At 37.4% G+C, this 27709-nt stretch overlaps 1 protein-coding gene across 4 annotated transcripts in view; it reads left to right on the forward strand.

The window, feature by feature from the left end:
• Positions 1–27709, forward strand: part of MID1 (midline 1) — a 436773-nt gene that overhangs the window by 365865 nt on the left and 43199 nt on the right. For all 4 annotated transcript variants that reach the window (XM_021006246.2, XM_021006248.2, XM_021006245.2 and 1 more), the window contains exons 4-5: positions 14762–14869; positions 22499–22647. In XM_021006246.2, coding sequence (XP_020861905.1) covers positions 14762–14869; positions 22499–22647 — 257 coding nt within the window. The remainder of the gene's footprint in view (positions 1–14761; positions 14870–22498; positions 22648–27709) is intronic.

Below are 27709 nucleotides of genomic sequence, written 5' to 3' on the forward strand. Positions count from 1 at the left end.
GAGGAAGAAGGAGAGGTTAAGCATTTAATGATAAGTCTGAATTTTTTGGGAAACTTATTGGAAAAGACCCAGTGGAGAATGAGTACCAATGACAGATTAATTGATGAGGTTTTTTTCCTCCTTCTTTGAGCCCTGGCACAGAAAGAAGAACTTATATCATTTGTTTCCTAAAATGTGAAGTTAATGAGAGAAAGGAAGAGTTTATTGTTTTTCTGGATGAATTATGTGGCACCTACTTATCTCTTTATTCTATCTTTTGGAATGGAGTTTATTTATTTATTCATTCATTCATTTATGTATGTATGTATGTATGTATGTATGTATGTATGTCATGGGAGCAGAAAGAGATAGGTTCCATGGTGTTAAGCTGAAAAACCATGAGATTGAACTCAGACAATTTTTCTCCTAGAGAAAAAAAAATCAAACTTCCAAAGAGTCTAGAGTTAAAGTAATTCATACAGAAACAGGGATGATGTCATGCATTTCTATAAGGGAAAATTAAAAGCAATATGGAATGTGTACCATCAATTTCAAACTGAAATTCAAGTTGTTGATTGCTGGCAATTATTTATTGCTTTTCCAGTCTCTCAATGGGGTCCTTGATGTATCATGTTTTAGTAACCTTCCTTTAAAAAAAAGAGTCTATTATAAAATATTTCTCCACAGACTGCCAAGATTAAATTGGGTGTGAAAGTTCTGTAATTGTTCAGTCTTCCCTGTTGTCTGTGTTGTTATGGTGAAGTTTATAAATGTTCTGATTCTTGCTTCTCTAAGGTTACCTTCTATCTACTTTGTAGGCATCATGTATCTACCTATTTATATGCATGCTGTCTCCCTCATTAGAATATAATCTCCTTGAGGGCAGACACTGCTTTTGCCTATTTTGGTATACTCAGCATGTTGCATGGTGCCTGGCATGTATTAAGTATTTAATAAGTACTTCTTGTTTGATTGATGCCCTGGTGCCCCTATTTCTATAGAAGTTTCAGTTACAATTATGTGCCTGGGTACCTGTAAGCTAGAACCTGATCAACAAGGGAGAGTATAGCAGGCAGAAGAATAAAATAAGCAAAAACACTGAGACAGGAAAGCATAGAGCTATCAAGTATTCCAGTTCTCAGATTTGATTGGAGCCATAGGCTACACATGATAGTAGGAAATAAAGTCAGAAAGATGGGTTAATAACAGAGTATGGAGTACTTTGGTTTCCAAAAATTTGAATTGAATTTAGTAGGTAGAGGGGAGCCAGGGAAGGTTTTTGAACAGAGGAACGATTTGCTCATAGCATGACGGGGAGCTCTCAGCCCAAAGGTTTCTCTGTTGGGATAAGATAGTAGGAAGGGATGCTAAAGAGAGTCCCACCCTCCACTGGGGTGCTAAGAATATCAGAGAGAATGTATTAGGGAAACAATTCAAAGCAGAAAGTAGCAGAAGACCAATTCATGAAGTCAATAAGCACAGGGAAGAAAAAATATTACCAGAAATAAGAACAGGCCGAGTACTGGGTTCATAAAATCCAGAAATCATAGAATTTAGAGTTAGAAGACACCTTGGAGATTAGACCAGAGACTCTTAACCAAGGGTCAGTGAACTTAAAAAAAATGGCTGATAGCTAGGTCAATATGATTGTGTTCTTCTGCAAGCCTATGTAGTTTATGCATTTAAATAAAACATTATTTTGAGAAGTGGTCCATAGGTTTCACCGGACTACAGATGGGGTCCATGACAAAAAGACAATTTAATAACCCCTGAACTAGACCAATACTTTCATTTCATGGATGAGGAAACCAAGGCCCAGAGAAGTTAAATGTCTGGCTCAAAGACAAATAGGTAGGAAGTAGGATTTGAACCCAGGTTTTCTCACTTAGAATGATCCCTTTAGCCTCTGTACCACTTAAGAGCAGCTTGTAGGGAGAAACCTGGATGGTAAGATCAAAGAGAAGGCCAAAAGTAGTTATCAAACCTGCACAAAGAACAATCAGAAGCAAAGTGTAGATCAGCCTTCAACATCCACCTCAAGTCTCTTCACCCTCCAACCCATCCTCTTGTCAGCCACTAAAGTGATCTTCCTAAAATGTGGTTTAACCATGTCAACCTCCTATTCAATGAATTCTAGTAATTCCAGTTATTTTCAGCATCAACTACAAAATCCTCTGTTTGGCTTTCAAAGTCCTTCATAACCTGGCCCCTTCCTTTCCAGTCTTCTTATACTTTATTTGCCTTTGTGTACCCTGTGATTTAGTGTCAAGGCCTTTCTTTTGTTTAATTAATTTATTCTGATTTATCAACAATCACGTCCATAAGCTTTTGACTTTAAAATTTTTCTTCCCCTCCCTCCCCACCTCCTTCCCCAAGACAGTGTGCAATCTGATATAGGTTCTACATATACATTCCTATAAACATATTTTCACATTAGTGATGTTGTAAGTAAGAATTAGAACCAAAAGGAGGAACCACCAGAAAGAGGAAATAAAACACAAAAGAAGAAAAAAATAGCAAATCGTATGTTTTGATCTGTATTCAAACTCCATAGTTCTTTCTTTGGATGTGGATAGCATTTTCCATCATGAAGCCTTTGGAGATGTCTTAGATCCTTGTATTGCTGAGAAGGGTTAAGTTTATCAATATTAGTCATCACACAACGTGGATGTTCCTGTGTACTATGTTCTCCTGGTTCTGCTCACTTCACTCAGCATCAGACCATACAAGTTTTTCCAGGTTTTTCTGAAGTCAGTCTGTTGTCAAGGCCTTTCTTGAAGTTGCTCTCACAAGACACTCCAGCCCCAACTCTGAATTTTCACTGGCTATTCTCATGCTCACAGTGCTCTGCTTCCTTTTTTGGGGGGTGGAGAGGGGCTAGGGAATGGGGTTAAATGACTTGCCCAGGGTCACACAGCTAGTGTTATGTGTCGAGGCTGGATTTGAGCTCAGGTCCTCCTGAATCCAGGGCCAGTGTTCTATCCACTGTACCACCTAGCTGCCCAGTGCTCTGCTTCCTTGTCTCCACTGCCTGGCTTCCTTCAAGTATCAACTTACGTCTTAATTCTTCATTCCCTCTCAATGCTTTTACTTTCCCTCTGATATTACTTCCAATTTACCCCCTATATGTCTTAGCATGTAATAGTTTGTTTTTTGCATATTACCTCTTCCATTAGAACATAAGCTCCTTGAGGGCAGGTCCTGTTTTTGCTTTTCCTTATATTCTCATCACTTAGTCCAATGCCTAGCATGTAGTAGTGTTGGGATTGTTCAGTAGTTTCGGTTGTGTCTGACTCTCTATGACCCCATTTATTTATAATAGTAAATTAATTTTGTAGAAAACTTACAAGGAAATAAAGAAAAGATGGACAGTTCTGAACACAGTGTGTAATATTTATTATATAGGCTTTCTTGAAATGGAAATTTATTGCTGTATATTTCGAATCCTCTCTTACATTTTGCTATGTACATGGCAATATTTCTTTTTCCTTTTCTTATTTTTGTATTTAAGTTTTAGTAGTTAAGTTTGGAATTTAAATTTAAAATAAGTTAATAAAAAAGAAAGAAAAATTAATTTTGTTATTGTTGCTTGTTTTTTAGTCAATTAGTTATGTCTGAATCTTCATGACCCCATTTTGGGTTTTCTTGGCAAAGATCTTAAAGTGGTTCGCCATTTCCTTCTCCAGCTCATTTTACAGTTGAGAAAACTGACACAAACAGGGTCAAGTAACTTGCCCAGGATCACACAGCCAGTAAGTGTCTGAGAACAGATTTGAACTCAGGAAGATGAGTCTTCCTGACTCCAGGCCCAGACTTCTATCTACTGTACCACACAGAATGTAGTTTACTTACCTTGCCTTAATAAATGTTTGCTGAATTTAATTGATCAGAGCTATGCATTAGGAAGATGCCTGGGCAGTAGTAACGGTAGAAAGAGAAATGATGAGTATGCTTATGATGCTATTATATTAGATCCTGTAATGGGTAGTTCATGAGAGCCCAAACTAGAGTGGGGTGGCAGCAGTAATAAAAGAAAGGGACAAATTCAGGAGGTGCCATTGATGGAACAAGTTACTCAATGTCAGGGGGCCAGAGAGACTATGGAAAAAAAAATGAGTATCTCTTTTGCTAAAAATTATTCATGGAAATAATGTAGCACTTTGAAAATAAATCTGTTTAAAGGTTTTTATTTTGTTCCATTTTTAATCCACAGAGACATTTAAAGTGGCTATTTACTTTGAATTACCTAATATATTGCCTAAGGGTGTTTATTTCTTCTAAGCAATTCACTCACCTCTGGTAGCCATCTAACACAAATGTAGTTAGCCATTTTTATAGCCTTTTGCAACCTAATCACTTCAGTCTTTGAAATTTGGAAGACTTTTTCGTGAGATTTCTGGTGGTTGTTTTGAGATACCGCAGAGCAGAAATAAAGTAACATTCCATCATAATAAAGCAACATAGCTACTACATACGGTGAAACTCTCCAAAACACAGCCAGTGAAGTATGTGTTTCCACCATTTTCCAGTAATAACTTGGCAAAACCAGTTTTAGTCTTTTTTAATACTTGTTATTGCTTCTACTGATGATGAGACAGTATGGTCCCATCAATGGAAAAGAGTACAGAATGTGGAATCGAAGGACCTAGGATTAAACACTGACTCTTCAGCATTCATGAGCACTTGTGGAGTTGAGGGAAACAAAAACCAACAACAAAAATGACATGACTTGTAATCAGAGGACCTCAATTAACATCCTGCCTCTGCCCCTAACTCCATCCGTTTTCTTGAGCTAATTTACCATGGTAAAGCGAAGGGGTTAGACCACACAGCCTAGGAGTTCCTTCTGACCATGGGGATGTTCCAATCCAATTTCCTCATGTGCAGATAAGAACTTTGGTAGCCAAAGACATGAAGCTGTTTCTCCAAGACCACACAAGCTGTTAGTGACAAAGCCAGCCTATGAATCCAAGTGCCCAGACTTCCATTCCAGTGTTCTGTTAGAAAACTAAGGAGCAGAAAGATATAATAGCATCATTTCAGTGAAAGTCATACCCTTTCTTAGATTCCTCTTAATATTAAGAGTTGTAGAGGGCTTTATGCAGAGATATATCATGCACTACAGAAACCTTAACCTTGTATGTGTATGTCATGGACCCCAGGAAAACTGGTGAAGCCTGTGGACCATTCATGATTTTAAATTATATGTGTGTGTGTGTGTGTGTGTGTGTGTGTGTGTGTGTGTGTGTGTGTGTGTGTATGTATCAGAGGGCCCTGGTTAAGAACCTGTGGGTACTGTTTCTGAACATGGCATGTCTTGAGCAAACCTATTGATGCTGAATTTGAAATCTATTTTCCATGCCTCCAGCTTCATTGATAATAGCTTAAAGTGTTGTCCTTCTTAAAGAGATTTAGACCTTGTAATAGATCAAAGCTATATACTTAAGGGACAAAGATCTGAGAGGGGAATTTCAAGCATCAGCTGAGGGCAGGAGAATAAGGAAACATTGAGGGTTATTTGCAAAAAGGAAGGAATGAAGGAAGGGAGGGAGAGAGGAAAAGAAGGGAAGAAAACAGGGAGGCAGGAGAGAGGGAAGAAAGGAAAAAAGGAAGGAAAGAGAGATGGAAACAAACATGTTTAGGCACCCATTCTATTTCAAGCACTGTGCTAAGTGCATTTACAAATATCAATGTCATTCAATCCTCACAACAACCCTTTGAGGTGGGTAAGTACTATTATTACCCCATTTTACAGTTGAGGAAACAGAGATCAAGAGACTTGCCCAGAGTCAAACATATAATAAATCTCTGAAGTCAAATTTGAACTCAGGTTTTCCTGATTCCAGGCCTAGCATGTTCACAGTGCCACCTAGCAACAGCCGTATTTCCATTGTATTCCTAAAGATATAGTTACAAAATTTGCTTGAAGTCAGTGCCCACTAGTAGCAGCTAAGTGGTACAGTAGATACAGCACTGGCCTTGGGCTTATCTTCATGAGTTCAAATCCAGTCTTGGATTACTTTCTAGCTGTGTGACCCTGGACAAGTCACTTAACCTTGTTTGCCTCAGTTTCCTCATCTGTGAAAATGAGCTGGAGAAGGAAATGGCAAACCACTCCAGTATCTTTGCTAGAAAACCCAAAAACAGGGTCATGGAGAGTTGGACACAACTGAAATGACTGAACAATGACAACAACAGTGTACAGTAAAGAAGAGGTAGAAAGAGTTTGACTCTACTGATCTAGTGAAATTTTACTTTCATTACAGAGGGCCCTCAGATGGGAAGATGGCTACACTCTAAAATGTACATTCAGTTAAGTTGCATGTGTGAGAGGTAACATTACATATTTTCCCCCCTAGTGTTTGTATCTACATTTTTTAGTAAATATTTCTCAATGCTTAACGCTCTCATGTGCCTGAAATATGATCGTGTTTGCACTACAGACTGAATATCCTGTTGTAGAGTTGACGACAAGTCAAATTAAGAATTTAGAAATAAAGCAGTTTACAGACTGAGAGAGAACATTTCACAGAGGTATAGTCCTCTTTTATGTGCATGTGTAATTAAATCCCTTTAATGTTTATACTCAAGGAGAAAATAAATTGCTATTGCAACCGCATTTCTTGTTCAAAATACTCTAACACCATTGAGCTGCCTTAGTTAGCATGGTAGTCATAATCTTTGGGCACAGGTGGCCTTTTCAATAGGGTCTGTGGACCAAATATTCTGGAGAAATTAACTGAACCATTAATATTTCTCATTTATTATTAGGAGAGAGAGAGACTAAATCTCTCCCGGTCTTTGTGAAGGGCTGAAAACCCATCAGCATACAAAGTTCAAGAAGTCTGAGGAATTCAGCCACAGAGACTGTTGATTGGACTGATTTCTCCTAATGTTAAATAATGTTACAGGGTAGGACTAGCAAGGCCAGGTGAGACAGATCTGCCAGACCAGCCTCAGTTCTAATTTGTAAGCCCAGTGCTGAGCAAGAGCTAAGGTATGAGGACTTCAAGGTTAAAACAGGTACAGTGAGAAATAGTCATTCATTCTCATCATTTTCAGACATCTATATTTCATCTCCATGATCAGACTTTACAAGATTAAAGGGATATGGTCAGCTATCAGATCGGTTCGTGTAGGAAGGAGATTTATCAGAACTATGCCTCTGTAATACTTTCCTCATCTTCCTGTAATACTTAGCAGTCTTAAACATAATAACCACCCAATAAGTCCTTAATTAGACCAGCTAGGTAGCAAAGTGGGTAAAGTGCTGGGCCTGGAGTCAGGAAGACTCATCTTTGTGAGTTCAAGTCTGGCCTCAGACACATACTAGCTTGTGTGTCCCTGGGCAAATCACTTCACCCTGTTTGCCTCAGTTTTGTTGTTTGTAAAAATGAGCTGGAGAAAGAAATGGCAAACCACTCCAGTGTGTTTGCCAAGAAAACCCCAGATGGGGCCACAAAGAGTCAGACATGATTGAAAAGACCAATTAACAAGAAGTCATTGGTCAGTTGTTTCAGAGCTGGATCAAAAGTGCTATTCTTCTGAAACAGAGTTTGCAAATAGCCAGAGAAGACAAGCTGCTGAGTTATCTGAGGGTCACCTTTTGAGTGCCCTTGAAATCCAGAATCAAAAATTCAGGACCTGATGTAAAATGAGATAACAATGGTGCTTGCTAGGAATTTAATATTGATATATATACTTAAAAAAGAAAAAAGATGATTGGAGCCTTGTTGTTGAATCATTTCAGTCATGTCTGACCTTATGTGACCCCATTTGGCATTTTCTTGGCAAAGATACTGGAGTGGTTTACCATTTCCTTCTCTAGCTCATTTTACAGATAAGAAAACTGAGGCAAACAGGGTTAAGTGACTTGCCCAGGGTCACACATCTGGTGTTTGAGGGCAGAGTTGAACTCACAAAAATGAATCTTCCTGACTCCGGACCTGGGCCATTCTATCCTCTGCACCACTTAGCTGCCAGAGAGTTATTTAAAAAAGTACCCAACTGTTTGTAGAAGGAATGAAAGGAAGTAATTTTTTTTTAAGTCCAGGGAAGAATTAACCAAAACCAAGATGGGAAAGGATAGATCTAGGTAGCTTTGGGAAATCAAAGTGACATGTTTATATCTAACTTATTACATAAAAGTCACCAGGGAGAAAGAAGAGTCAAAAGTGGCTTAGATTAAAAAGAGAGAATGGTATAGTAAAAGGATAATAATAATAACTGGTATTTATATACCATCTACGATGCCCCAGGCACCACGCTAAGCACCTTACAAATATTATCTCATTTGTGGCTCACAGTAGCCTTGGGAAATAGGTGCTATTTTTATCCCCATACATTTGGTGAAACTAAGGCAAACAGGGGTTAAATGACTTTCCCAGGATCACACAGCTAATAAGTATCTGAAGCTGGATTTGAACTTGGGTCTTCTTGACCCCAGGCCCCAGTGCTCTAACCATAGTACCACCTAGCCGCCTGGACTTGTAGCAACAGGATCTGGGCTCAAGTGCCAGATCTGCTACTTACTATCTCCGCGATGTTAGAAATCACCCTTTTAGGGCCCTAGTTTTCTCATCTGTAAAATGAAGGGACAAGATTTAGGTCCATTCCAGTATTACATCTGTGATTCTGTGATCCTGTGATTTGGGTCTTGAAGGACATTTAATGATATTTAAAACTGCAAGAAGATGTGATACTAAGGAGGAAGGTAATCCCTGCTTCCTGGTCTTTATCTTAGAGATATTCATATAAAGTTTGACTTCTTGAAATAGTAGAAAAGTCAAGCCCTGATTTGTAGGTTTCCCACTTGTAGACAAGTTCCTAAGAGGGCTTGAGACTGCAGTGGATACATAGTTGTAAGAAAGGATACCTTCTTCTCATCTCCTTTACAATTATATTCCCAAGCTTGAAATATAGATAGGGATGGCATATATGAAGCTTGAAAGGGTAGTTCCTAATATTTCAAGTGGGTTGTAATGGGCTGTCTCTGACTCATGCTGGTCTTCTGATAATTTAGGTAGGAAAGGTGATACTCATAATCTATCAAACAGTTATCAAAAGTAGGTTTACTCATCTGTAGCAGAGGAAAGGTTTTCAGAGTCGGGAAAAAATATACATCCAGGAAAAAAAACCACATTAATTCAGCTGAACACCTATCGACCGTGTTGTTCATGCTGATGGCCAAGAGGCCATGTTTTGTACCCAGGTGACCACAATGCTAAATTAATGGCCCAAAGCTTAGTACTATGAGCCAATCATATCTCAAAGACAATTCTAATACAATTTAAGGAAAAAGTAACCTAACTTCTACCAGTGTGATGGGAGAGTGGAAGTTTAGGATGCTGCATCTACCATACTCTGTCTACCTCAGAAAATATCTGTTATCTTCACAGATTTCTGAATAAAAAGACAAAGCTCAGAAATCACAACCAATCAACACAATTGATTGTTGTAAAGACATTAGTATCTACGGAATAATCATTTGCCATACAGTAATTTGAAGTAGTGTTTTATACGTGGATAACATTCAAATAATTAAATCTGTAAAGACTATGGTGGTTGTCCTTCGTGCTCGAAGAGGACTGAAATGACATTAATATTTCAGGGTTGAGGTACAGTGTTTACCACTGTGATTGATCACACCAATAGAAGCTCAGAAGGCTTTACCACAGGTCAGGCACAAAAAGTCCGTAGGGACATTTGGAGTGAAGATGCGTCTTAATTTGCACATCTCACATTTCTTTTGAGCTACGACAGTTCTGCTTTGCTCATAGAACACAACTCCATCTTTGATGAAGCCACACTACGCTGAGCAGTCCTGTGCCAGCGTCTGCCATGTTTCACAACAGATTCCAGAGTTCTTCAGAGAGATTCTGAGTTCTTCTATCACCTCTGTATGAGCACTTGCCTTGTGTGTGTTCTCCATAAAATGTTAAATGAGCAATAATAGTATAGCAACAGAAATTCTCCATAGTAGCATCACTTAGTAGCATCTTATTATCATCTTAGTACTACTAGAACATTTATAATAACTAGGTATTAAGGTAGATCTAGGTAGCTTTGGGAGGTCAAAGTGACGTGTTTATCTAACTTATTACATAAAAGTCACCAAGGAGAAAGAAGAGTCAAAAGTGGCTTAGATTAAAAAGAGAGAATGGTATAGTGAAAGGATAATAATAATAACTAGTATTTATATAGCATCTGCTATGCCCCAGGCATAGCAGCATCTTAGTAGCATCATTAGAATAACTTTTTAATAATTACATCAACTTTTTAATATAAAATATATATTGGAGTTGTAAAGATTTATTCAAAAGAAACCAAAGTGAGTCAGCTTTTCTGGTTTCAAAGAAAAGCAAAGGACTGTATTCACTGGAGTCCAAGTCATGCTTCTGACATGTGGGCTGTGAGACCCATTTCATTTAATGCTTCTGAACCTCAGTAAAATGAAGAAGCTGGACTGGGTGACTTTCTGCTATAGCCCCTCCTAGTTTCAGGTCTTCAGTCCTGTGAATGATACTTTTATTGGAGTTTAATAAATACTTATTAAGAACCCATAATTCTTAAGAACTTAGAGTTCTTAAGCCAGACCTAGCTCAGGATGGGTTGTTAGCTTAGGTATGAGATTAGAGCAAAACAAAACACAATCCACCTTACAGTTAACAAAAGGTTTTCTTATCTATAGTAAGGTAAAGACAGTCAGAGGAGAGAAGGGATGTTCATTGAGGGTATCTGAGTGTAGTTTCCATGGTACCATTGTGGGTCCTACTGCTGGCCTGTGACCAGAACCCTAAGGGAAGAGCTCTAGAGCAAAAATTACAAAGAAAAGACTGAAATGATCTCTGCCCTCAGAGAATTTACATTCTATTTAGGGGATTTCATATTTGAAAGTTTAGAGGAATTTCTATATTATGAGAAAAGATATGATACCATGTTTCTGAAATTTTAGGGGGGATTGCATAATAATTGATGGGCAACTTTTTGGGGGCAACATGGTGTAGCGGTTAAAGAGCCTGCCTAGGAGTCAAGAAGACTTAGGTTCAAGACCTACCACTAATAAATATTGACTTTTGAGCAAGTCATTTAAATTCTTAGTGCCCTGAATAGCACTCTAAAGCTATAAGGTACAGAGCAATTGTCTGACTAAATAGATAGAGTTTCCTCATTGAAGAAACAAGCTGAAACAATGAAATCATAAGTTCAGACACTTCTACTCAACACCCCCGCCCCTGAAAAAAGACTCCCTGAAAAATCCTGTACATGAATATCCAAAATTCAAGTCATATTGGGCCCAGTGACATAACTTAAATTGGCATGTTGACTTAATTGTACAATGACCCATATCCTGAGGACTTTGGAATTTAAGATTACCTGGAGCTGGTCCATACTACCATAGTATTCTATTGCCAATGTGAAGACTCAGGCTCTTACTGTATGGGATTTAAACTGAATACACGAGGAAAAGCCATTTTCACATGTGAAAAGTGTTTTCTCGAGAATCATAGTATTCAGAACCAGAAGGAATCCAAAATATTTTCTAGTTAAGCTTTTCATTATATTTTTAAATTAAATTTCATTTATTTTTCAACTAAGAAGCATTTTTCCTCTTTCCTCATCACCTCCCTCCTGTCCATTTTGTGGGTGGGAGGAAGAAAACGTGACCCTTGTTAACAAATATGTACATTTGAGCAAAACAAATTCCTGAGTTGGCTATGTCTCAATATCCCTTTAATTTTACAAAGAAGAAATCAAAACTCAGAAATGTGGAAATAAGGATTTGCCCAACATTACAAATGCAGGTCTCCAGACTCTTTTTTTCTAGCACCCTTTCCACTTTCAGATGATCTAGAAAAAAAATGGCAGCCAGATGGTACAATGGATAGAGTGCTAGAGTTTAGTCTAATCCTTTTATTAAGGGGATTTGTTCTGTGAAGTTTGGATTCAGTCAAAGGGCTGTACTTGAGGACCTAGAAGGCCACATGTGGCCTTCAGGCTCAGATTCCCACCCCTGTGCTAGACAATTTCAAATCTTACCCTGGATACTTACGTGCTTTGTGACCCTAGGCAAGTCACTTAACCTTTCTTAGCCTCAGTTTCCTCATCTGTAAAATGGGGATAAGAATAATACCTCCCTCCAAGAGTTATTGTGAGGATTAAATGAGATAATGCAAGTAAAGCACTTTGCAAACCTTGAAAGCTCGAGCTATTATTATTACCATCTAGCTAATATTATTACTATTATTATCTAGCTATTATAACTATTATTATATAGCTGTTATTACTATTATTATCTAGTTATTATAAACATTCTAGCTATTATTGTTATCATTATTATAGATATGATTCAATATCTTTTACCCTATTAATTTAACAGTGATACACTATTACAGTCAATTCAAGGGCAATAAGATGGATAATATGATGAATACTGATGTGACATTTTAAAACAATTAAAATAGGCTTCTAACTTTGTTTCTAAAGCCTTGAGGGGGACTTTTTTTTAAAAGCACATTACTTTCATGTCTCCATTTTCTCTATCATATTTTTATCCTGCATCATACTTATTTTTGTATTGGTCAGATCATTTCTCCCCCTTTCCCCATTTAATATAAAGAAGAATAAACTTCTTCAAGGCATGGACTGTGTCCTTTGTCATCTCTGATCGCCAATGCTATGCATCAGTATAAAGAACTCTAGTGTGAAGAAACATTCTCCACAAGTGCAGATTGGCATCTTCTCTGCAATGTAGAGTCTTTGTCTAGGGCACTAGGAGGTTGGGAAGTACCCACCTCATAATCAGTATGTGTCATAGGTAGAACCTATACCCAGGTGGCTTTCTAGGCACCATGCCAAACCACCTCTCATTTTGCACACAGGAGGCATTTAATAAATATTTGTTGAAATGAATTATTGAAAAGTGGAAGTAATGCTGAGAGAAGCTGACCCCAAAATTCTATACATGTTCCCATGGTTCCATTGAATGCCCTCTTTCATTCATATTTTGCTATAAGCCAAAGTGCCACATGATTTACTGAGTGCAAGATCATCTGGGAACAGCTTCTTCTCAGTGATAATGATGCATCTCCAAGTCTTCTCTTCAGGGCAACCTCCCTTCCTACTTTCTATCAGTCCTGTTCCCTGATGACAGGAGTGAAACTGGAGGTATTTTAGAGATTCCAGAGTTTAATAGCAGTTGAAACATTCTCAAATTTCTTCCTCTTTCCCATGTCTAGTTTTACTTAGTTTTTAGAAAGCAAAATCATTCTAACTTAAATGCGATATCCTAAATCAAAACTTAATTGCTGGGCTATGTCCTCTCCCAGAGATGCACCAGAATCGCCAAGGCTACAATAATTCTTCATTGTTTTGAGGTCAGTGCTGGTGGAAGAAAGCTCATACAGGGCTTGAGCCAAAATAGTATGATTTAGAACTGTTATCTCCATCTCTCACAGCTGTGTTTTCTGTCTTGTTATCTGTGAGCAAAAATATCAAAATTATCTTTTTATGAAAGAAAACAGTGTGTTCTAATGTTTCTCCCCCCGTCTGGTGACTAATAGTCACCTGATTATAAAGTTCACATGTGTTCTCTTAGATAAAAAAGCTAATGAAAGCTTACAAGCATCCGAAATAAAGTGTAAAGGAGAGTTGAGAAATTGCACCTTTTCATGTCCTCGTCCTCTCCCGATAGGGAACTATGGTTGTGCAATAAGACAAATAACTATGTGGTTATAGCATAATATAATATAATAGCTATCACCTATCATGGTTGATATTGGTTAGGTTTCCTGAATTGCTTTCTTGTCCTCTTTCTTTTAAAATCTCTATTCTAAGAGAAAGTTCTTTGGACAGGAGAGGGGAAGATATATTCAAAAATTAATATGACATCAAAACAAAAGACATCAATAAAGTAAGACTCACTAAAAAAAACTTTTTAAAGTATAAACTAAAGCTTCAATAGATACCCCTTTTTACTAGCATAAGGTGATTTCTTTCTAGAATGTTGTGCAGTTGAAAATGTGCCAAGTCCTATTTTTAAAAATTACATACTTTGCAGATTTAAAATTCAGCCATCACACGATTTGCAATAGGGAATAGGGTTCGAGATCTATCATTTTACTTTTATAGTAATCGTCCTGGTGAGGAAACTCCTTTGGCCAAAGCCAGGAAGTGGGTAGGTGCTCTTCTACAACTTAAGTCTTAGAAAATTGCCTAGAATATTGAGTTAAAGTGACTTACCCAGGGTAACACAACCAACATGTGTTAAAGATGGGACTTAAACTCTTAGGCCTTCCTGGCTTTAAGGCCAGCTCTTTATCCATAATACTAGGTTGCCTCTGGGAGGCAGAAAGTCAGACTAATTAAGGTTTACATATAAAGGAGGTGTTAATGACATTTATGGTAATGTAACCTTTCCTCTAAACCCCTAACTTGAATTCTTATTTATGGGGCTAAACTTTAGAATTAAAAAACATTTCTTTGGAATGATGTGAGGAAATTTGCCCAAAGGATATTCACACTAGTCTAACCACAATGAAATCTTCAGATTAGCTCCTTATTTCTATTAGTTTCAAATTTCAGACACTTTTAAAAATTGGAAAACCAAGAGAAAACCAAAATTCCCCAAAGCCAGAAACTATAAGAAGGAAAGCTAAAGTTTAAAAAAAAAAGTTTTTCAGTTGCATTTTCTGCCACCAGAAACATATTGCACAGAGCCAAAGTAAACATTGACTGAAAATAAAGTCCAGATGTGCACTGACCATTGTGACTCATTCTCTAGGTCAATGCATCACGACAAGAAACCAAACTGATGGAGGAATGTGACCTACTCATTGAAATCATCCAACAGAGACGCCAAATTATTGGAACCAAAATCAAAGAAGGGAAGGTAAGATTTCTCTTGTTGAATATTTCCTCTGGATAAATATCCTCCCTTTCCTCTGCACCACTCCCTTCCCAAAAGTTTCATTAGAGAAGCTATTCACAAAAATCAGTTATCCTAAACCAATATATTAAATCTAGTCATTGCATGATGTCCCAAATTCCATTTAGAATCTTCTGATGAAATTGGGAATTTTCACTCTCTTCTTTTTATCATTACTCCAAAGTATTCAGAAGTTTTGTTTCTTTTTCTATTGGACACTTTAAAAAGAAAAAGTAAATTGCATCTCAATGATATCTTAACGAGGTACTTAATGTTAAAAACTAACAAAAAATACATTTCATTAAAATTTACAATTTTGAGGTCAAAGTAATTAACCAAAATATTTGTAAAAGTTTTGGTCATAGTATTAAAAAAACAAACCTTCTTTATCTATACCATTATTTTGAAGTACCATGGAAAAGATTTTTACAAAACTAGCAGATAGTGCTTAATAAATGCTTATTGACAAAATTAGAGGGATTAAATGAATCATGGTCTAAGTTAGTGTAAGGAGTATCTGCGTTGATTAGATGACAGATGCCCTGAAGTATCAAAGTATTCTGAATTATATGCAAGGAAATCACAGCCCAGAAAGTAATTATTTCCAACTTTTCTATTTTATCTAAAAGAACTCTTTAGTTTTGTTGTTTGTTTCTTGTTGCCTTATCTATATGACCTAAAAATATGTCTGCATGTTAAATGTGGCAGGAAGAATGGCCTAAAAAGTTACTAGTATTTTAAATAATTCATGAAACTGTCAAGATATTATCACCAACTGGAAATTACTCTATGGCTAATGGCTGATCTTTAGAAGTTACTTTTTCTGTACACAAATTGTCAGATCTAGGACATCAACTTTAATGCAAACAAAACAAGGGTGCCTCCAAAATGTCATCTCTATAATAACTTTGAGCTTCAATATTGAATCATTGCCAAAATTTGTTTTTCTTCCATTATCCATGTACTAAATATCAACTCCTTGGTGCCTTAAATTTTTCAAACTGTCCACAATACTATGTAACTCTCTACATGTGGCTGAAAATAGGAAGTCCTATGCATAGGCAATGTAGGCAGCTCTCTCTAGACTGGCTGAATTGAAGGGAGCTCCAGACTAGCTCCTCCACTAGTCCACCATGAAGTCACAGTCTCCTCCTTACTAGTCTGAAATTCCTACCATTATATTTATTCTTTGAGAAAAAAGAAAAGTTTCCATTGTTGCCCATATGGCCTAAAAATATAAATCTATATGCTGAATGTAGCAGAAAGAATGACCTGGGGAAAAAAACCAAAACAAAACATTGTTTCTGTAAGGTAACCAAATTTATTACCTGGAGACTTCTGCTTCCGGGAGCCAAGATGGCAGAGTGAAAAGGTAGTCGCTCTCACTCTCCCCTATCAACCTCTGAAAACCCAGAAAATATCACCCCAGAAGAAAAAAAAAAACAACCCTGGAACACCTGAACTAGAAGAAAGACAGGGAGCAGCAGTGCAGTAGCCCAGCAAACGAGTCTCCCAGTGCCTCAGCAAAAACAAGGGGCCCCAGGCAGATAAATACCTGTGGCATTCATCTGAAAGGAGGTGAGGAAAACAACCTAAAGGCTTCCTAAAGCCCGGACCTTGCTGATTTCAACCCAACACCAGGTGAGCTGTAGGAGCCCTGAAGCCCCCAATTGTGAAGAGATCCTGAAGCCCAGGTGCTATAGCAGGCAAACACCAACACCTGGACCTCTGAGTGCCTCAGTGAGGGTGGGGACACCAGTGGAAACCAGCTCAGAAAACCACCAGGAGTCTCAGCAATCCACCGCAAAGAAATCTCCCGGTGCATTAGCAGAAACGAGGGAGACAACACTGCAAGGGGCCCCAGGCAGATAAACATCCTGCAGCAGCCATCTAAAAGGAGCAGAAGAAAGCTACAGGAAGGGAAAAGCAGGCAACCTAGAATTGCCTCAAAGTTCCATCCTTGCTGATTCCAGCCCAACACAAGGTAAGCTGCCAGAAACCTACAGCCTCCAGTTCCCAGCATAAGAGGCCCCAGAATGCAAAGCCAGTGACCAAGACCTAGGCTCCCCACACAAGAAGCTTGGGCCAGTACCTTCTGTTCCCCAGCAGGAGAGCTCAATCTCTTTAAAGGCCAGGGAATAAAGAAACACCATGAATAAAAAGAAACGTACCATAGATTCACATTATGAGAAGAGTGAAGATCAAGACAGAAATTCGGAAGAGGACAACATTGTCAACAAACCCACATCTGCAACAACAAAAGGGAATATGAACTGGTCTGAAGCCCAAAAAGCTTTCTTAGAAGAGCTCAAGAAGCATTTTAATAGTCAAATGAGAGAGGTAAAAGAGTCCTTCAAAAATACAATTGGCCAGTTGGAAAAAAAATACACTGAAGAAAACAAGTCCCTAAAAAACACAATTGGCCAATTGAAGAAGGAAGGACAAAAACTAACAAAAGAGTACACTGAAGAAAACAAGTCCCTAAAAAACACAATTGGCCAGTTGAAGAAGGAAGTACAAAATCTAGCAGAAGACTATGCTGAAGAAAACAAGTCCCTAAAAAACACAATTGGCCAGTTGAAGAAGGAAGTACAAAAACTAACAGAAGAAAACAATCTGTTAAAAACTAGAATTGGACAAATGGAAACTAATGTCTCAATGAGAGAGCAAGACTCGGTCAAACAGAAACAAAAAAATGAAAAAATCAATGAAAATGTAAAATACCTCATCAGTAAAACAACCGACCTGGAAAATCGACTCAGGAGAGACAATTTAAAAATTATTGAACTACCTGAAAATCATGATGAAAAAAAGAGCCTGGACAAATTTATTACCTGGAAAGAAAGTGAAGTCCTTGACAGTCTTATCTATAGGTTTCTTCTGTTCACCAGGATTAGTTTACCTCTGTTATGTAATTGTTAACTTGTGAGAACCAAAGAGCCAGTTTAGACAAGACACAATATACATAAGGGAATTTAAAGAGGAAGGAAAGAAGGGACAAGCTATGGATAGCACTGAGTACCAATTAAAGATACTTGAGTGGAGTGCTGCTATGAGATTGTTTGCAGTTATGGTGTTAGGAATTACTTAAAACTTTTGTGCCTCAGTTACCTGATTTGCAAACTAAAGGATTGAACTAGATGATCTTTTAGGTCCCTTTTAGCAGTGATGTTCCACTCCTCTCTGAGAGGCCTGGCAAAGGGTGAATGGCCCTTGACTGTCTGGCACCACAGAGTACTAAAGGAGGAGAGGGTCTGATATAATAGCCAAGTGTGGGAATTATCCCAATAGGAATAGCTCAAGCATAGTCATTGTTAGAAAAATCTGAAACAAAGATCTGCTACAGGAGTGAGTGAAGGAAAGCCTTCATTATGTATCTTTTTTTTCCTTTATTATGTTTCTCGAGAGAAGTGGGCACAATGTACTCTAATATGGCACGTGGGCGATGGTATAGTGGTAGAATCAACTTTTTGACCCAGGTTTTAGTCAGTAAAAAAAAAATCACCTCCTTGGATAGTTTAAGCACCAAAGGTTAAAGTCAAATGTGTTTCCTTGGTTTCATCTAGGATTGTAGCAATGGTTTTTGCCAGGAATATCTGGGATCATTTCCAAGGAATAAAAGGTAGGAATATGGCACTAAGGTTGTGAAACAAATGTGCATTTTCATCATTGAAGGGAAATGCTTATCAAAATAGTCCTTAGTAAGTCTTTAGGAAGTAAGATCCATACTCCACCCACCAGGGCTAGGATTGGTCTAGTTCATTTGAGTTACACTCTTCCTGAACAGCCCATATCATGTTCTTCCATGTTCTGTTAACTCTTCCCACTTTATGCATCTCATGTTAAAAAATGGTGGCTATCTCAGTCCTTGGGATGTGTCAGTTAATATTCAACAAGCTTATTAAGCAAGCCCAGTGGAGAAAAGCATTTACCCTGTCTAGGCAAATATCTTGACCTTGAGGGGTTGCAACTGGTTTAGCCTCCAGGGCTCTTTCTTAAGGAACTAGTTGTTTGCAGCATGTTTGTGTTACTTTCTGATTGGTTAAGGGACTATCTACAAGATCTTGGAAGTCCTCTGAATCCCCTTGTTCTGGTGTGGAAGCCTAATTTCTAATCCTTTCCTAGAATGGTGAGAAACCAAGGAAATATTGTCTTAACAAGATCTCAGAATTACAACATCAGGAACTGGCAGTTTGTTATGCTGAACATTAACCTATAATGCTTTGTCCTTTTCTAGTGAGTTTGTTTGTGGGATTTTGGTCCCAGTTGCTACTTAGAGGGGCATAAGGAAGGACAGTGTGGGGGTATTGGGGCAGGAAGACAGGAGGGAGCACTTGGAAGGGGTACACAAGTTGGGGTAAGCATGGAGATAAGCCAACCAGCAGAAGATGAATATGACATTCAATGCCTTTTTGTTGGTGGCCCTCATTTCTGGAATATACTCTCTCTTCATTGCCTTGGTTTGGAATCTCCACAATGGAATATAAGCTCCTTGAAATAAGGGACTTTATACGCCTTTGAATTCTCAATGGTTAGCACGGTTTCTAGCAGATAGTTTGTTGAATGGAATTAAAGATGTGAAATTAAGTTTTATTTACAGCAGTTTTGCCTAGGCCCAGCTCTAATAACTTCTAGAAGGCTGCTATATTACATACCACAACCTTTGAGAGCCCATTTTAAAAGATGTCAGATAAGTAGGCAATGTGATTAAACTCTCTTTGAAAATACTTAGATCTAATCTAACATGCATTCCTAGAGTTAATGTCGTTGATGACATGGAGAAACTGAGAGAGGACCCATCATATATTGCATGGAAACCAGTTTAGTTCATTTGTGTGAGCATGCACAAAGCTAAATCAGAAGTAGATGATGAAATCCAGTTTCTGACTAATCTACTTCTAATTTTCAGACTGCTATAAAATGTGTGTTAAATGAGTAAGACCTCAAACAATAGAAATAGTCCCTTGCCATAACTCGTTTTGGTATGCACTGAATCTTCAAAATTTAGTGCAGTTGAGAAAGAATAGGTTGACGATCTGAGCAAAAATGTCTGTTTGGCTGTTTGAACTTATCCAAAACCTTAGAGAAACACCATTTCCATATGTCACATCACCCACTGAAATATTTGCTTATCTTGGGAGGATTTGCTGGTGTTTGAGATGCTTGGCACGAATTAAGTTTTCTCTAGCACACATATGAGAGTTGGGACAGGCTTTTAAAATACATATAAAGCATAACAAGCTAACAAATAGAGATTGCATGAAATGTGCTTAACTTCATATTAGAAAATGAACATAGTAAATAAATGTTTCCATGATAGAGAGATTTTAAGAGGTCATGAAGGAGACACTTATTTCCTAAAGGAAAAAAAAAGTGAGCATATAGTACCATTAAGGATTTTACTTTGTGTCCTAAGGTTATGAAATAAAACTGTTCCAATAGCAAAGTAGTCACACATGAACATGTATATATGTAAATATGCATGTGTGTGCATGCATAAGTATGTACATTGTGTGTGTATATTTATATACAATGTGTATGTGCACTATATAGATATAAACTTTTTGGTTGTCTAATGAAAGAGCTATTTGCAAAATATCCATGATCTGACTAGGAAAAATCATACCCTTGAGGGCAGCATATGGTATATCATTCTGACATTCTGCCTCTTCATTTTAAGAATGTGTCCCCCAATTGCTCTCTAAAGAGCAATCCTATGATATTTCAAGAACAGTCTCTAAATTTTGCTCGCTTCAGCTTGCCCAAGATTTGGGTCTCTCTTCCCCCTGAGGCATTGTAACTCTCACTGATACGATAGAAGATATATCTCACTGACATGATAGAAGATATATATTCATGTATTTTTAAGGAAGGCCAGCATAGAGTATGTGCATGTCATATTCACAGTCTGCCCAGTGTCATTAATGAAAGACATTATTGTTTGTAAGAAGAAAGAGGTATTGACACAAAATTATCTCGATAATGGTGTACCCTGGCCTTACAAGTTTTTTGCCAATTTTTCCTGGAAAAGTTATGGCAAATCATATCTGTCATCAGCTGATGCCTCTGTATAGATTTTTGAACATCCTTCACCCAGTGTAAGGAAACATTATCCTTTATTACTATCAGAAATTTCTTTCAATCTATTTACCCAGTTCATTGGTTGAAAAAAAGTCAGCCTGTCTTTTAAGGATTAAAAAAATTTGTTCAAAATAATCAATATTAGGATACCTAAGATGGGCCTCCACCCTGAGCTCCAGGTAGGGATGGAAGCTAAACTCTAGTCAATTCCAATAAGCATTTCTGAGCATCCATTTTATGTCCACCATTGTACTCAGCACTCATCCTATGCCATTGTATTGAGTGCTTATCATATCCCTAGACAGAAAAATCTATTAATACATTAATACATTTTAAGGATTTTTTTTAATCTTTGGACCAAAATATTGTTTCTTCTTATCAGCTGAGCGTTCATTTCCTTATTTGCTGTAACATGTAACCAGGTCTTGATGTTCCTCCAAGACTTAAAAGTTGTAGTTTTCCATCTCCGCTTTTCTTCCATTAGAAATTAGGTGAGGCTGACAATGATGACGTGGAGTAAGGAAGAATTCACAGAGGTTAAAGGAATTTTGGAGGAAGACTGAGCCAGTATTTTCTGGAAGACAGATTAAGTAACCTCCTCCATATTCTTTCACCTGGTCCTATTTTCCATTGCAATATTATCTCTAGACCTGCCAAGACCTTTAGCATGTAGATCCGGGTCCCAAGCATATGTCAATGCCAATTAGTTATCTATTTTTAATCCAGTTTTTAGTCAGTAAAAAAAAAAAAATCACCTCCTTGGATAGTTTAAGCACCAAAAGTTAAAGTCAAGTGTGTTTCCTTGGTTTTATCTAGGATTGTAGCAATGGTTTTTGCCAAGAATGTCGGGGGTCATTTCCAAGGAATAAAAGGTAGGAATATGGCGCTAAGGTTATGAAACAAAATGTGCATTTTCATCATTGCGGGGAAATGCTTATCAAAATAGTCCTTAGTTATCATGAAAGCACAAAGTGCCAGGAAATGACGTCCTGGGTGAGGGGAAACGGACCAGCTGTGCTTGTTTTGGCTCTGTCTAATGTTCTCAGCTTGGAAAAAATTAATCAGTGGAAAGAAACACTCCCATTTTGTTAATTAACATATGGACTTCACATATCTGAGAGGAAATAATAACACTTAATGCTTTTCTAGCAACTTTCACTTCAGGATCTCAAAGAGCTTTTTGAATGTTTTTTCCCCTTTAACCTTAAAATCACAGCTACCAAAGATGTGTTATCTTCGTGGTTCAGCTGAAAAAATATAGGTAGAGACAACTTACAAGTGAGTGTCCAGCGGTTACCAAGTGACTTGATGGAAAGCTGAAGCAGTCTGGCACCTTCCTTATTTGCAAATGGGCCACATCTTTTTTTAATATCAGGGAAGTGATTCAAAATTAAGAGTTTCCTTACTCGACAGATTAGCAGAACTTTATCCAGGAAAATAAAAGGGGAGTGTAGCCAGGCGTAGCATGCAGTTGTGATTTTAATTCTCTCTCCCTCCCTTTCTCCGTTCAAGGTGGTGAGACTTCGAAAATTGGCCCAGCAGATTGCAAACTGCAAACAATGCATTGAACGCTCTACATCACTCATCTCCCAAGCCGAACAGTCCCTGAAGGAGAATGATCATGCCCGATTCTTACAGACAGCTAAAAATATCACTGAAAGGTAAATAGATGGCCAGGCACCTGGGAAACTCTCTGGCCGTGCATACATGTAGCAATTCTCTGTCGGGGCAGTCAGTGGGTTTTTGATGCCCTTTCCTTACCTTTTGTTAAGATTCATGTGCTGGGTACTGGGGAGGAGAGGTTTGGAATTGCTTTGTTCAATGCTGTCAATGTTTTGCTTTGAAATGTCAAAGGCCTTTGAGTAAGAGTCATGAGATGCTCAGCTTTTGGTACTAGAGTCACCCAGGTAGAAATATAATAAGACCATGTTAGAAAAATCTTGTGATGGACAAAAACATTATTTATTTTGAACTTCAGAGCCTGTCTTATTCACAAAAAAAAAAGATTCAAACACCAAAAAATAAGAGGGAGGGAGAAGAATTTTGTTTTCCATTTGGTGCCTGGCTTTCATATACATATATATATATATATATATATATATATATATATACATATATATATATACATATAATATATATATATATATACACACACACACACACACACACACACACACACACACACGCACACACACAGCTGTTGCTTTCTCTGTTGAATGCAATTTGTTTTTATTATTGATTGCAGAGGTTTAGATTAGAGCTGGCCCTGAATGAAGCACAAAGCTCCATAACTAACCATTTCTTTTTAAAATAAACACCCTCCCTCTATCAGGTGCCTGAAAGTCTTGTAGCATGTCAGTGACCTCACTATCAACGCTGGTATGAGCCTTCAATTTAGTCTCACAGGATCCCTGAGACATGGCTTTTCTTTTTTCCCCCCAAAGACATCATCAAATCAGACAATTGGGAAGCCTGACCGAGTTCACCTAATTCCAGAAAACTATTTGTCTAACTTGCCAACTTGGAATTTTTAAAAGCAGGATCGTAAGATCGTTGAATTTTTCACAGCTATCTCAAGAGACAGATCTGTAAGAGATTCTTCATTGACAAAAGAAAAAAAAAGTTCTTCTTTATATCTAACCCAAATCCCTCCTGCTCTTAATTAAGCACGTTTGTTCTTGATCTATTTCCAGAGAATATGGACAATAGCTGGTTCTCCTCCACTTCATATTTTGCGGCTTGCTCTTCTCCAGTTTAAATAAGCCCAATTCTTTTCCTCAGGGGTCCTATTTTCCCAAACATTTAATCATTTTCATTGCTCTCCTCTGGACTTTCTCCAATTTTACTATATCCATCTTAAAGTTCAAAACTGGAAACAGTACTCCAATAAGGGTCCTACACAGTAAACTCAAATAGGACTAGTTTACACTTACGTCATGCATTTCAAACTGAGATCTCTGAGTACTTTTCCAGCTATAAATTGCAAAACACCCCTATGAAGTGAATATTATGGCCTTCATTTTTTAGCAAGCTGTCTCACCACCATTACCCCCCCCAAAAAAAAAAAGAAAAGGAAAGATTTAGTATTCTATGTACAACTTACTTTGCCTAAAAGAAAGGAATTCAGCTGTCCTGCAAGACAGGTCTCAATGCTAGTTAGGGTTTGGGGGATGGGGTGTAATACAAATAGAAAAATGTACATCTGCAGGACAGTGAAAGCATAACCTGCATGTATAGACCTAGGCCAGTCCTCCATGTGTCCATTTTTTCCCCAAATATGGACACAGAAATTTCATTCTGCTACTAGACAGGCATACTTCACAGATGTATGTGTACTGGAGGCTTTTTTTGCCCCCAGAATATTAAGCTTATAAAAAGCTGATAAGGAGTCTTTGTCTCTTTTTCTAAAGCTCTTTTTCTCTCTCTCTATTACTATGTTTTTCTGTGTCTCTTAATTTTATCCCAAGCTCTTTATCTGATTCTGTATTTCAGCATTTCTTTTGGTTCCTGGGCTTCTTTCTGTCTCCCTTTCTCTACGTCTCCATGTGTCTCTTGGGCCCTCCTCCTTTCTGCCTTATCTTTCTGTCTCTCTCCTCTCATTTAATCTCTGTCTTGGGTTTCTCCATATGGGCACTTAAGAGCTTTCTCTTCATCACTTGGCACATACTTGGCAGCCCAAGAAAAAGGTTTCATACTGCAGGCATTACATACTGGTGAACACCCCAAAAAGTGTTTTTGGCACTGTGAACTTCTCTCTCTCTCTCTCTCTCTGTCTTTCTCTCTCTCCATGTACACTTATGTATGTGTGATATATATATATATATATATATATATGTATGTATGTATGCACACACATGTGAATGTATGTGTATGTACTTGTGTGTGTGTGTGTGTGTGTGTGTATATATATATATATATATATATATAGTTTTTCAATGAATTCAATTCATCAAATATTATTAAGTGCTTACTCTATGCTAGGCTCCATACTAGGGGATAGGGATCTAAGCTGAAAAATGACATTTTAGACACCTAAAAAAAATCACAGTGCACCCTGCATGGTACAGGAAGAGATACAGAGATAAATGTAACATAGGTCATACCCTCAAGGAGTGTTTATCAAATTACATTGATCTGAAGCTAGGCCATTTCAAAATTTTAGTGACTACGAACACATGATGAGTAATTCCCAAAATGGCTTATTCTAAATAATAAACCCATGGTATCCAGAACAAGGAAATCAGGCTACCCTATTATCTGTTCTGGAATATTTTAACCACTTCTGAGCACATTTTAATAGACACATTGACAAGCCAGAATGTGTCCAGGGGAGACTCAAAACCAAATTGTATGATGATTGGTTGAAAAAATTGATTATATTTAGTTTGGAAAAGAAAAAGCCTAGGGAAGCCAAATAACTATTTTCAAATAATTGAGTGATTGTCATGTGGGAAAAAAAATGTAGATTGAGCCTGTGCGGCTCCAAAAGACAAAATCAGGTCAAATGGGTAAATGTTACAGATGGGCAGAATTTGAGTCCTGATTCCCCACATGGATAGCTTCCCCTCCATGGAGTGGGTATCCCACTGCGCAGTAACTTCACCACCACTGTAAGCACTGAAATACAGACTACGTAACATTAAGCAATTTTTAAAAATCTTGTATTTTCAGATCAGTGATATTCCTGAGAATAACCCTATTACAAATGATTTAATGAGGAGGATGCAATTGTTTGCTTTCAATAAGTATTTTATAATAAATGATTCATAATCTTGTAAGATGCCTCATGATAATTTTCATTCCCGCCCCCCTCCATTAACCCAATAGTTGGGGTTATTATGACAGCTCATCACAGTTTCATTTGAAATCGTGCATAGCTATTGTCAAAGTTATAGTTCTCTTGTATTTGGGATTCAGTACTCAAGTTTGGTTTGTGGATTTTTTTTTCATTTTCAGATTCGATTGTTAATACTTCTGCATTCTTGTCTCTTCATGTTTTTATTTTGCTGAGTTAGCCAAATTGAGAATTAGTACAAAATGTATTTATAGTAAAAACATAAAATTAAGAATATAAAAAGAAAATTATTCTTTCACATCTTCTCTGCCAAGCCAAATGAATCTGCAAATTATATGCTATATATTATTACTGGGCACATTAGGTGATTGATTCTAGACCAGTAAGATGTCACTTTTGTTATATAATTTTCAACCATTCTCCAATGTTCTCCATTTAAGCTTAAAATATACAGGGTGTGTAGCAGACACTAAGAGCAAAGTAGATGGCTTTGGTTTTTGTACTTATTCACTGTTACACTCCTTTCTTTCTTTTCTTTTCTTTTCTTTTCTTTTCTTTTCTTTCCTTTTCTTTTCTTTCCTTTTCTTTCCTTTTCTTCTTTCTCCCCAGGGTTCTGTAAAATAGAAATATCAGACTCAAAGCTGCCAGAACTCTTAACCAGATTAAAATGTAATTGGAAAACATTTAACAAAAATTTTTAAACTGTAATACAACATGGATAATGGTAATTTGTGGTTTTCTAATTCAACATTGTAGCTCTTAGAGATCTGTTTCTACTTGAGTTTGTTACCAGTGTTGTAGAGCATAATTTGAGAAATTCTGGGATTGAACTACCACTGGCATTCTTAATATTTTTGTATCATGGACCCCTTTGGCAATCTGGTGAAACCATTGATCCCCTCTCAGAATGTTTTCAAGTGCTCAAAATAAATATGTAAAATTACAAATGAAATCAATTATATTGAAATATATTTGCCAAAATATTTTTTAAAACAAGCTGACAAACTCCACATTAAGAACTCCTGTAAATAACCAGATAATCACTCATGTCCTTCTCAAGATACTATTATTTTAGATAGAAGTAGAAAGATTTAACTGCCTGGAAAGCACATCTATCATTACTATTCCAGGGATCAATTTGCTGCAATGCCATTTCCTAGTATACACTGTTAAATACGGAGGAAAAAAATAATGTCTTTAGATGCCCCAAGATATTAGGAAATACTTGATCTAAAGGAAAAATAACAAAGAATAAAATTTTGAAAGCTAGATACTAGTAAAAGGTTTGATGGATTTTGACAAGTTATCTGAAAGGGAAAGGAATAAGCAATGAGGATTTAGGAAATAAAAATAGACCCAGAAATGTTGACTTTGGCAGCATTTCCTTAGCTTGTCACTCCAAAAGAGGGTTTGAAATCCTAGCCAGAGATAGGCATCTTTCCTACATTTGAGGTACAATGAGTAGGTGTTAAAAGCAGGAGTAAAACTCAGGTACTGTTTGGATGAGTTTTCTATTGTAAACCTTAGGAACTCTTTCCTTTTTATGGTCCACTCCCCTCAAGGTTGCCACAAATCTCTTATCAGAAAGCAAGAATTTTTCTGATAGGAAGATTCATAGAACTGAGTTTACTCATTTTTATGGCTATTTCATGGCTATTCCAAAGACAGAGACAAAGAGACACAGAAAAAATGAGTTAAGAGCAACTGGGACAAACAAGTCTTGAGTAAGTTGATCTGTTTTCAGAAGTGGTTGGGAGGGGAAATACTTGCTGTATGCCATATCCTTGTGTGCCTTGATAGACAGAAGTGGTGGGTTGGAGGTTATGCTGTGAATTTCACATTATCCCAGCCAAATGCTCCCTGTTATACATAATTAATATAATAGAACCAGCGGTTTTTTCCTTTTAAAATCTCTTTAAATAGTTCAA

This window comes from Phascolarctos cinereus, unplaced genomic scaffold (genome assembly GCF_003287225.1).
Source record: "Phascolarctos cinereus isolate Bilbo 61053 unplaced genomic scaffold, phaCin_HiC Scaffold_726;HRSCAF=1367, whole genome shotgun sequence".
NCBI classification, from domain to species: domain Eukaryota; kingdom Metazoa; phylum Chordata; class Mammalia; order Diprotodontia; family Phascolarctidae; genus Phascolarctos; species Phascolarctos cinereus.